The sequence below is a fragment of the Schistocerca cancellata genome, chromosome 3 (assembly GCF_023864275.1).
Source record: "Schistocerca cancellata isolate TAMUIC-IGC-003103 chromosome 3, iqSchCanc2.1, whole genome shotgun sequence".
Taxonomy (NCBI): domain Eukaryota; kingdom Metazoa; phylum Arthropoda; class Insecta; order Orthoptera; family Acrididae; genus Schistocerca; species Schistocerca cancellata.
This window is the reverse complement of record NC_064628.1, coordinates 408,685,236-408,697,413: the sequence shown is the minus strand read 5'-3', so window position 1 is coordinate 408,697,413 and position 12,178 is coordinate 408,685,236. Positions and strand designations below refer to the sequence as shown.

Below are 12,178 nucleotides of genomic sequence, written 5' to 3'. Positions count from 1 at the left end.
CGACTTCCCCGCTTTGCTGGTGCAAGATGCAACTCTCTGCCGCTAGAGAGCTCTGAACTGTAGCGTGTAACATAGCGGTGGGTAACGCAACTCTGCCTGTGTGTGAGAAACAGCGTGCTGTAACAGAGTTTCGAATTCGAAGAACTAATCGACGCACTGAACACTCTTCCCTTCAGCACGACAATGCCACACCACATACGAGTGCAGCGAAGTCTGCAACAATCCGACACCGTGAGTCCACTGTCATCGATAATCCTCCATACAGTCCTGATTTGCCGCTATCCGATTTTCATCTGGTTCCAAAACTTGGAGAACACCTTTGAGCGGTTCACTTGGATGAAGCGATGCAAACACAGGTGAGGTTGTGGCTCCGTCAAAAAAGTCAAACATTCTACAGCGACAGTTTCAACAAACTGGTCTCTCGTTGGGAGAAATGTGTTTGTCGCCAGGGTGACTATGTTGACAAATAAACGTATAAACATTTATGTAGAATGTTATAAACCTTAAGAGTTTTCACATAAAAAATTCGCAGGCATTACTTTTCAGCACTCTCTTGTATGTTGCATTTATCATGCCAAATAACTTTATTGTTTCGATTTGGTCATACAGCGAAAATATTTTGGCCGTTTGTGCCACGCTGACAACGAATTTTGTGAGTTAATCGTAATTTTTTTTCCTCTTCAATGTGTCACATTCATCCTACTGTCTAAATATAATACTGTTGAAGAACAGCAGCTGCAAATTGTTATTCATAACCCTCCTAATGCCACGAACGTTAATGTTTTCTGTAGTTCTGAAACTGGAACGAGTGGCAGTATTGCCAGCCTTTTCATGATACATAGGAGTATTAATGTCACACTCCGATTCAGAATTATCTTAACGGAGATTGAATGACGTCTACATACATCGAGCAAATAACATCATTAAAGCAATGGTTCTTTTTTCGAATTTCTCATATGAGTCCCTTCGCTGATGACTGAAGTATTTAACTTTAAACCTTTGTTTACAAATTCTCACAAGAACGGTAAATGGTTTGTCTTTTCCCTGCTTACTGCTGAGTGTCAGCGTCCCTCATAAATGCTGACGTTCGATGGGTATCGTACCATTTACTGCAGAGAATTCGCCTGTGACGTAACACAGATTGGCCGCACACGCTGAATGCTTTGTCCTTCCAACAACCCTGGCAGATATTCGATTTGTGCAGCGTGCCCTATTGCAGTCATTCCCATTGTAGACGCTGCAGAGAACGAAGGGCAATGGGAACACACGTTACAGAATAGAGCATGATGGAGGCTGATAGTGACGTCAGAGCTCGACCTGCAGGGTTTTTGACTGCCTGATGTATACATGTAATTTACAACGCAACTAACAATTTTTTATTTTTTAATTTTTTAGAACCGAATGTGGCGCAAGACCCGTAAGCCGTACCTGCTGTGCGTCGGTGCCGACCCTAACCGCAACTGGGACTTCCACTGGGCAGGTAAGCGGACACAGCGCAGCAGCTAGTGCGTCGCCGTACATACTGTAAAATTCTTTAAAGCATTTGGTACAGGCCTGGTACATCTTTCTTTAGGAATTATTAGGACCTTCCAGCGTTTTATACGGTCTTTCGAGTCTGCTACGAAATATCACTAGTGGAGATGGAACCCAGGGAAGGCAGTATTCTGAATAGCCTCTATTGTCTGACGTGATGAACTGCAGTCACTTTTCTTAATGGGCAACGTCAGTGATATAATTGCTGAAAGGCAAGTACCAGATAGTGATACCATTTTCGCTAACGAACGCCAAAGTACTAAAACTGCGGACTACAGTGTTTAGAATTGAGATTAAGATATTGCAGAACTAGAACTGTTTACAGACATTCAAAGTACATAATATTCCGCTTATAGCTGTAGAAGTTTTTATTATGCAACTGCAATTTCGGCGTTATGCCTTTGTGAATCGTAAATAACGTCATGTCACAGTTCATATGTAAGTTATAGATAACGTTATATATGTCTCTGGTCACTGATGTTGCCTTCGTTCGTGCGAACTAGAGCACAACCATACAACGGTACCGATACCGGATTTTAACATGTCAGATTCTTCCTGAACTTCAGGCTGAATTTTACAACCATTTATGCACGAATCCAGATACGTATTTTTATTGTGCATATAATGTCCCATTTACACCTTCTTACTAATACGTCATATTTCAGTCAAATTTTGCCAAAAATGCATATGTTTGTCGTATCTCTAAGGACAAAAGAATAAAAACATGATAGTGTTGCACACATAACAATGTTTCCAGTGATATTGTCACAACTAAACACAATTATTTACCGGGACTGTAAAAGAAAGGCAGCGTATTTCACTAGTCTTCGCTGACGTAAGACGATGTTGCGTGGGCCCGACAAAACAATGTTGAAGCCAACAAAGGCAGCTTCCGACACAATAAACATTGCACACTTAATAACACTATTCAATTTGAATAGAAACTCAGTCTGGTTCAACATGCCGAAGGTAGACTGCTCCAATAGGATGAGGTCGCGAAGGTTATTCTTGATTTTGGAGAGAAGTTCTGCGACATTGACGAGGGATTGTTATTTTTAAATTATGTGAAGTTAAAATTAGTGCAGAAAAGCGCTTTCATGTGCAAAGCCACCATAATATCACCAAACATATCAGCTGTGTGAAGAGAAGCGCTGAAAATGACAGAAGACAAACGCTGTTACTTGAAAAGTCAGATCCATCTTCAACTATGGAATCACCTTTCAAGGCGTCATGTGTGATGATGGTGTCTTGCAACATCCCATCTGAGAAGCTGAAGCATCCACGCTTCAGGCAGTTGTTGGAGAAGTACGCAACACATTCAGTTCCACATGAATCTACATTGAGAAAGGAGTAGGCCTATGTATCCACGTGCTACAAGGAGATGCTTACTAAAATAGTAATTAGTGTTGATGACCAAGAGATCTGGGTGTCCACTGACGAAACTACCAATCCAGTTGGGCATCATGTTGCAAGTGTTGTTCGTGGTGTTCTAAAGGATGACGACCCTCCATAATTGTTCCTCTTAACGTGTGAAGCTCTCGAGAGATTGAACAACTCGATAATTGCCATTTTGTTTGACAACTGTACAAACGTACTGTGGTCACACGTTGCGAAAACAGACGACATTTTGCTGCTGGTAACATATGGTGCTTATACACTACTGGCCATTAAAATTGCTACACGAAGAAAAAATGCAGATGATAAACGGGTATTCATTGGACAAATATATTCTACAAGAACTGACATGTGGGTGCATAGATCCTGAGAAATAAGTACCCAGAACAACCACCTCTGGCCGTAATAACGGCCTTGATATGCATGGGCATTGAGTCAAACAGAGCTTGGATGGCGTGTTCAGGTACAGCTGCCCATGCAGCTTCAACACGATACCACAGTTCATCAAGAGTAGTGACTGGCGTATTGTGACGAGCTCGGCCACCATTGACCAGACGTTTTCAGTTGGTGAGAGATTTGGAGAATGTGTTGGCCAGGGCAGCAGTCGAACATTTTCTGTATCCAGAAAGGCTCATACTGGACCTGCAAATGCGGTCGTGCATTATCCTGCAGAAATGTAGGGTTTCGCAGGGATCGAATGAAGGGTAGAGCCACAGGTCGTAACACGTCTGAAATGTAACGTCCACTGTTCAAAGTGCCGTCAATGCGAGCAAGAGGTGACCGAGACGTGTAACCATTGGCACTCCATACCATCGCGCCGGGTGATACGCCAGTATGGCGATGACGAGTACACGCTTCCAATGTGCGTTCACCGCGATGTCGCCAAACACGGATGCTACCACCATGATGCTGTAAACAGAACCTGGATTCATCCGAAAAAATGACGTTTTGCCATTCGTGCACCCAGGTTCATCGTTGAGTACACCATCGCAGGCGCTCCTGTCTGTGATGCAGCGTCTAGGGTAACCGCAGCCATGGTCTCCGAGCTGATAGTCCATGCTGCTGCATATGTCGTCGAACTGTTCGTGCAGATGGTGGTTTTCTTGCAAAACCCCATCTGTTGATTCAGGGATCGAGACGTGGCTGCACGATCCGTTACATCCATGCGGATAAGATGCCTGTCATCTCGACTGCTAGTGATACGAGGCCGTTGGGATCCAGCACGGCGTTCCGTATTACTCTCCTGAACCCACCGATTCCATATTCTGCTAACAGTCATTGGATCTCGACCCACGCGACCAGCAATGTTGCAATACGATAAACCGCAATCGCGATGGGCTACAATCCGATCTTTATCAAAGTCGGAAACGTGATGGTACACATTTCTCCTCCTTAAACGAGGCATCACAACAACGTTTCACCAGGCAACGCCGGTCAACTGCTGTTTGTGGATGAGAAATCGGTTGGAAACTTTCCTCATGTCAGCGCATTGTAGGTGTCGCCCCCGGCGCCAACCTTGTGTGAATGCTCTGAAAAGCTAATCATTTGCATATCACAGCATCTTCTTCCTGTCGGTTAAATTTCGCGTCTGTAGCACGTCATCTTCGTGGTGTAGCAATTTTAATGGCCACTAGCGTACGTGGTTAAAGCAGCCAAGGTGCTTCAGAATCTCTATCCAGCATGGAGTACGTCACTTGTCTTGCACTTGCATTACAAAGATTTGCAGAAGAGGTGCGATCAGATTGCACTGACGTGGACGAATTAATTTCCTGCGGCAAGAAAATCTATGTGAAAGCTCCGCTACGGGTGCAGAAATTCAGAGAACCGGCACCTTCTCTCCCCCTCCCCTGTCAACCTGTTCTTACACGATGGGGTTCTTGGCCTAATGTTGCTGAGTATTACTACACCAACTACACCAATATAAGGCAATCTTTTGTGAGCTTGAAAGCGATGAACCAAGTGATATAAAAATTGTGAAAGATATGGTTACAGATACTTTGTTTGGAAACTTGGAATACATGAAAGCCAAGTTTTCAGTGGTATCAAAAGCCGTCATACGTCTCGGAGTTGCTGGTACTTAATAGTGTGACGGCCTAGGTATTGTGCAGCAAGTGTAGTGTGAGTTGGGTGGACATCGTGATCATGCGGCTGACGAAGTGAATAAAAAAAATTGCACGGTGTTCTCCAGCGTAGTCCATGGTATTCTACAATGTACAAAGTCAGTGACAGTCTTTCGGGGAACGGCAGAACATTCGGAGACAATGAATAAACGCTGGCCTGTAGTGACCTCGCTGCCTTCAGTCATGCTCCTATGACGTTCTGTGATGCGGCTTTTCTGGGTACAAAGCATTACTCAGCGACAACTGTAGACTTGGAAAATGGAAAGTCTGAGTTACGCTTTGTGATGTACTGCAGCCCTGCAGAAACTGAAGATTGACAGGACGTGTTAACTAATTTGGAACACAGTGTGTAGTAACAACATGGTTTTATTGCTTGGATAGGTGGTGTTGTTGTTTTCACTGTACTTCGTGTTTGTTTCAGACACAAGCAGACATTTCAGAAAAAAACATTAGTTATTTTCAGACACTGCAAAATTTAAGTACTATTTTCACAATTTATTCGGAAATGAATTTTGTATTACATAGGATAGTTTAAAAAAGTCAACTGGGATGTTTATATAAGCTTATATAACGTAATATTTTATTTTGTAATGTCGTATTTATTTAAATGTTTGGTTATAAGTGCTTGCATATTTCGCTGTTTTTAGTTCATTAAAATCCGAGGCCTCCTGATAATTTACGTCTTTCCCGTGAAATTGCGTGATTTATTTATGCTTGACAAAGGCGTAATGCCGAAACTGCAATAGCGGAATAGAAACATTTACAGCCATACGTGCAAAATTATCTCTTTTAAACAGTTCGTACGGCTTGCGGATAAGTGTGGCATGAAGTTAGGTAGAGAGAAAGAGCGTGAGAGTTGGGGGGAGGGGGGCGGAGGGGGGCAGGTGGACTATCGAGAGGTGCGTACAGGGAGCAGCGGTCAGAATTTTTGATTTAAGTTTTCATCTGCATCCATTACCAAATTCTACGTCAACTGGTAATTTCTATTGGCCTCTGCTTCGTGCGGTAGCAGTTCTCTGTGCTGTTCCGTTTGTGTGAGGAGCAAAGGTAAAATAAGTTTCTAAATGCTACCGTACTCGATCTAACGACCCTTCTCTTACGCTCGTGGTCCTTACGTCTGATATACGAAGAAGGCTGCTGACTGTTGCAAAGTCTTTTTCGCATACCTGTTCTATAAATTTGCCCATCATGGTTTCGCAAGAACAAAGTTGTCTTTCTTTCTCCGATTCCTACTGTCGTATTGCATAAGCTGTACTGACCTGTTACGACAGTAGAGCCGCGTCTCTGAATTCTTTTTGTTTATTTGGGTTTAGGGCGGTAAACATAGTTGTTATCAGTGCCTTAGTTCGATATTTACTGATATCCGTAATTGATTGGGACTGAAAACGGTTATGCAGTATTCCACAACTGATCACACAATCGTCCTGTATGCTGTTTCCTTTATAGGTGCACAATAGTTTTCCAGAACTCTCCAAACAAAACTAAATCTTCAATTTATCTTCTTTATTACTGATTTCACCAGTTCGTCTCATTACTTCGGAGTATTACTCTTAGCTATTTCAATAATTTTCGACATCCACAAGCTTTCCATTAATATTGCAATTATCTGTTTTGGGGTTCTTTTATTTGTCATGAATGTCATCTTGCATTTGTCCACGTTTCAGTAATCCTCAAGTATGATGAAAGGATGGTGCAAATGCTACTAAAACAAGTAAGGAAAAGTGTCTAGCATTCTCTTATAACTGAGACAGCCATGAGAGAAGAATTTTGAGGCCTTTTTAGGTGAAATAAAAGAAACAGGTTTGGAAACTAAAAAAAAAAAAATAATAGCGTAACATATGAGCACATAAAAAAATAAAAGATATTAATGAAACGAAGACTAATCTTTGGGCGTTTGTAGAGGTGGTACTAAAATACGCTAACAAAAGAGATCTTCCACTATCTCTTGGACGAGACGATAATGAGGAGTTACAACCGAAAAATTAGAAGCAACAGGAGGAAATACTTTCAGGTGGAAAATAGTACAATTAGATGGGAAGGAAGGTGTAGCACTAACTAAATACATTTGGTGTGACTTAAACAACTATACTTGCAGAATGTCCTATTTGGCTCTTCTTAGTGACAAGTATAGGATACGGGCCTGATACAGTCTTGAGGTAGAGGTGCTGTACAAAAAGACGGGAACCCCGCGAGAAACGCATGCTTGAACATAAATGAACTTGTTAGCCAAACATGCAGGTTGTGGGATTGTATTTGGCTACGAGCTGCACTGGTGCAATATCCTCAATACGTTGCATGTGTCAGTCCTGGTTAGAATGGTATTGTATGCAGTTGTGTCTGCATTATGTCGGAGCTAAGTGAATTCGAAGTGGGAAAATCATTGGTTGTCGTGTGGTTGGTGCTTTCGTAATCGAGGGGGCCGAAGTATTTGGTGTTTCAAGAGGAGCCGTATCGCGGATTTATACCACATGCAAGCGGAAAAAGCCATCAACTAAGTAACGACGCAGACGAAAGAGTGTGTGGAGTGACCGTGATACACTCTCACTGCTGATGATAGCGAAGAAAAATGAGAGGATGGCAGTTGCAAAGTCGTTGTAGAACTGAAGGTCGCACTCGCGAACCTTCTCAGCGCAGAAACAACATCAAGTGAGCTCCATAAAGACGCAACTGCAATGCGAGCTGAAATTCCAAAACCACTCATTAATGAAGCAAATGCCCGTAAAAGGAAAATATGGTGCCGAAGCCATAAAACCTGGGTCATGGAGGAATTGAAGATTGTCGTTTTGTTGGATGAGTCTTATTTTACGCTGTTTCCAAATTCTGGCCGAGTTTGTCCCAAAAGTGAAATATGGAGCGAATTCGGTGGCGATTTTGACAGCCGTGTCATGGTGTTCCATAGGCCTGATGTTTTCTCTGCTTGGTTGCATTCTTTCCAGGAATTATGTGAGCATAATATCCCATGGTATAATGTGTGCTCCCCAATGGTAGTGCTGTGTCCCCAAGACGGCAGAACCCCTTTCCGCACAGCTCGAATCGTCCACGACTGGTACTGAAGCACGAGGATGAATTTCCGCATTTCCTATGGCCACCATAGTCACCAGATATCAATATTACTGAACCTTTGCGCTGTACTTTGGAGAGAAGGGTGCGTGATCACTATCGTTCTCCGTCTCATTACCTGAAATTGCCACTACTTTGCAGGAAAAATGATATAACATTTCCTTGGAAACTATGCAGAAAATGTATTTATGCATTCCGAGAGGACAGGAATCTATTTTGAAGTGTGGACAGTAGTAATTGTTTATATTGATGTGTATATGCACTGAGACGTTATGCTCTGTAATTGACTTCCTGTTTGACGCTCTGTACCTCAATCTTCCGTCGAGTCTATGCCATCTATAACCAAAAACACGTATGACAGTTTTGCACAAGTACTCTTCACAGCATTTCATATATTAAAGTTACACTTCTCCCACTGTCTACGAGCAATGTAATCCTTCTCCATTAACCAGTTAATAAACTCTCCTCCAAAAGCTCACTATTTGGTTTTAAAATTTTGTTCAGTTTGCCCCTAGGAACCTGACTGATTTCCCCACATCATGGGATAAATAGCAACGATTCTGTAGTCTGATTGGCAAGACATCAAGGTGTGATACAGCATCACCGCTGGTCACAGTCAAACTAAAATTTCATAAGAATGCAATTTTAATTTGGTTGTGAGTAGTGGTGATTCCGGATCCCAGAGTAACAGCTTGGGTGATGGTGGAAATGATTGTGTGAGAATGGGGCTGCCTCCCCAGAACTAGTCGCATACAGAGCAAAAGATAAAAGCAACGCGTAGCCACTGTGAGTTTATTTCCAAAACCAATATTTCACGATATGTAAACAACTTGTTTGATTAGTGCAGCACTGTAGCGCTGATGACTGAGGAATCGCTGGATGTCCACAGAGGAGGGCGCCAGCTCCATCTCGTGCTCTGAGACGTACGCCGGGTCGGAGGCTTTCTCCGAGGTGGAGACCAAGACCCTGTCCGAGTTCCTCACCGGCCTGGGCAGCGACCTGCAGGTGTACCTGAGCTTCCACAGCTACTCGCAGCTGCTCATGTACCCCTACGGCCTGTCCAACGTCGTCGCCGACAACGCCGCCGAACTGGTGAGTGGCGCTGCAGTTTCTGCTAACTTAAAAAGCTGTTGTTCTGGAACAAACGCCAATGTCTCAAGAGTGTGACAAAACGGTGGATGTTTTTCTACATTCGGTCGACCTGGAGGGACATTTAGTTGGATGAAAGTAATGTCCTTTGTTTAGCACGTAAGATATTAGTTAAGTAACGCAAATTTGAAAAACGGTGTATATGTGTTCCCAAGGCAAAAGACATATGGAAACTAGGTAATATTATTCGTTAGGTACGGAAGTATTCTTGGCTTTTATCCGTTTTAATATAACTCCTCTCAATTAACAATTATTAATTTTCAGTAAGATAGCAATGACACTTGATAGCTTCCGATGTGTGAGGAATGACAAGAGCGAAATGATGCCTCTTCTGGGTGGTAGCTGATTGCTAGGACGCGTTTGTAGAGTCCCCTTAGAATTCGGTTATAAAGCAGCCTAATTTTTTGTAGGGGATTCCATTTATGGGGCAATAGTAAATCGTGCCAACTGCAGCATACGCTTATTTGTTGCTAGGACTGAGTAAAGAGGACTATTCAGAATCACTCAGCCTATCTTTTTTCAGTTTCTTGCAGCAGCCGACACGTAACATCTGTGTTGTGTAGTCAGTATCTACCACAATGGGCCTCGTCCTATGCGCCATACTCATACTAGCGGAATTTCAGCCCTGTGTACTCACACTTTTAGAAGAGATGAGAGACCTTCAGATAACATCGTAGTGTCGACCTTTCGACGAAGTTGTCTTTAAATGTCAGAATATTGTGCAAAATTTTTAAATTAATTGTTTTATTTTCAAACAATGAAACCTGTTAACAGTTACTAGTGCACTGTTTTCTTCCGATTTCAGTGCAAACTGTTTGTTTGATTACGCACATGTTTAGTGAACAATACATATATCTATTATCATGTCAATTTCTGGACTCTCTTTGATGTTGTGACGTTGGCATGGTTCTTCTTGTTCACGTATTTGTCTATGGTTAAACTCATTAATCAATATACCAACTGACTGCTTGACTCACTTCTGTAATTATGGTGGAATACGATGCTTCCTAGTTTACAAGGATGTGATGTCTTTCTTTGGGTTCCGTTAGTTATGTGAACTGACGAGCAGCAGAGGTTACATAAATTGTTATATGGTCTCAAGTATGCGCGTCGAAAAAATATTCCTCCAGCTGATAAGGCGTTGCCGTAATGAAAAGTAAAGTTTTCATACTCCTTAATGTGTACAAAAATCTCTACGCATCTGAAATGACACCATTTAAACTCATAAGTGGAACAGGCGTAAATTGCATCTTAACTTCATGTAGAAAGGCAGTCAAGATATCGTGTTACATGGATATATTTGAATAGTTAAAGATGCCAAAAAATCTTGATTTTGAAACAGAAACTCATAAGAAAGTAATAAAATTACGCCCAGTGTATGTCACATGTAAACTGATAGTTTTTAAACAAAACGCAGCTGGAGAGTTCTATTGTATGGCCTCAAAAGTACAGGAATGGGTCAGCGCTAAGCGGACATTTTCATCTGTTACAGCAACAAATGGTTGAGAAATCAGCCCAGGCCCTGGCCTCCAGATACGGTACCCAGTACACCGTCGGCAGCATCGTCAACGCTATCTGTAAGTATTACAAAGCTTTTACTGGCATGAAGTCAGCTATGGATAAAGTCCTTTATGAAACTAAGAATGTGGTCTTTAGGGGTAGGCCGTATATTTTTTCCATTGTGTTTGTCGATAAGAATATTCATTTATACCGAAGCAATTTGTTCCCTTTCCATTTTATACTTGTAATCAACCTACGACTTCAATCAGAATAACTGTTCCTCATTTATAAATATCAGAGAGACTATATTTGAAGTAATCAGAAGCAATTAAAAAGTGTAGTCAGAGGCTTTTACAACTATTTCGTCTTTTTACTTCACCAGTGCAGGTACTACTGTTTCAAGTGAGGAAATACCTATCAACGTGTTGGTATTCACATCTTCAGCAGATTGATACAGAGTTAGATGCCAGTATCAAAACTGGATTTGAAGCTCTGAGAGTGCAGTCGAACATTTTGTTATGCATTTCCTTGGCTCAATTGAGTAGGTAGGGCGAAAAATGAAATACTCGCGTAAGCATTTTACGATGTGGACTGTGTTTGCCTGTATTTACATATGATCGGAAGTAGTCCTTAACGTGCAATTTACTCACGAGCAAAATATGCAAACGAGAAGGCCCTCTATCATGAAGGAACCACATATGCGAACGACCATAAAATGGGATAAATTCTGCAATTTACCGTATATTCATAATATGATACTCTAGAGGATATCGTTGTCCATTAGAGGGCGTTTTGAACTACCGTTGCGTGACGTACTGGTAGATGTCAGGCCTTTGATCTTTGATACATCGCTTACGGTGCTGCAGATCTCAGGAAGCAATCGTGGTACACGTTATCGAATGCACCTTCTACTTCGCTTCGCTTTGTCTTGTGTTGTCCGTTGTTTTTATTTTTTGTTTGGAAATGAGTGAACAGATACACTTGATCCATATGGCTGTTCGAGTACAGCTCCGACGCCCCGAAAAAGGATCTGAGAACGCCATCCGTGTGCGGAAGTGCCATTCAGGGGTGTGGCTTACCAGCTCTGCGATAAGAGGTTGAGACTTGATCCCCGTACCAACTTGGTCTAAGATGCTGACTGATTACACTCGCAGCCCACTGCCACTTTAAAATGTCCACACTGTGTCTTCAGGTAAAGAATGGCGATGCGAATGTACATTCAGGCCATCTGTATTGTGTTAGTGGAGTTTCCTGCCACCATCCATGATGATACACACCGACATGCTGCTCGTTTGGCTACACTATTACGTTAAGTGTACATACTAAATTTCCTTGTGTCATCATACGACAGACGATTAGTAGGTTCTCCGACTTCACTTGCAGACTACATTGCCACACATGTGACATTATCTACCATCCCA

The 12,178-nt window shown here is 42.2% G+C and overlaps 1 protein-coding gene across 1 annotated transcript in view; it reads left to right on the top strand.

Annotated features, from left to right (window-relative positions):
• LOC126175155 (zinc carboxypeptidase-like) overlaps positions 1–12,178 on the top strand; it is a 41,670-nt gene that overhangs the window by 29,071 nt on the left and 421 nt on the right. Inside the window, exons 7-9 of the mRNA XM_049921732.1 lie at positions 1,396–1,480; positions 8,998–9,200; positions 10,750–10,834. Of these exons, the coding sequence (XP_049777689.1) occupies positions 1,396–1,480; positions 8,998–9,200; positions 10,750–10,834 (373 nt within the window). The remainder of the gene's footprint in view (positions 1–1,395; positions 1,481–8,997; positions 9,201–10,749; positions 10,835–12,178) is intronic.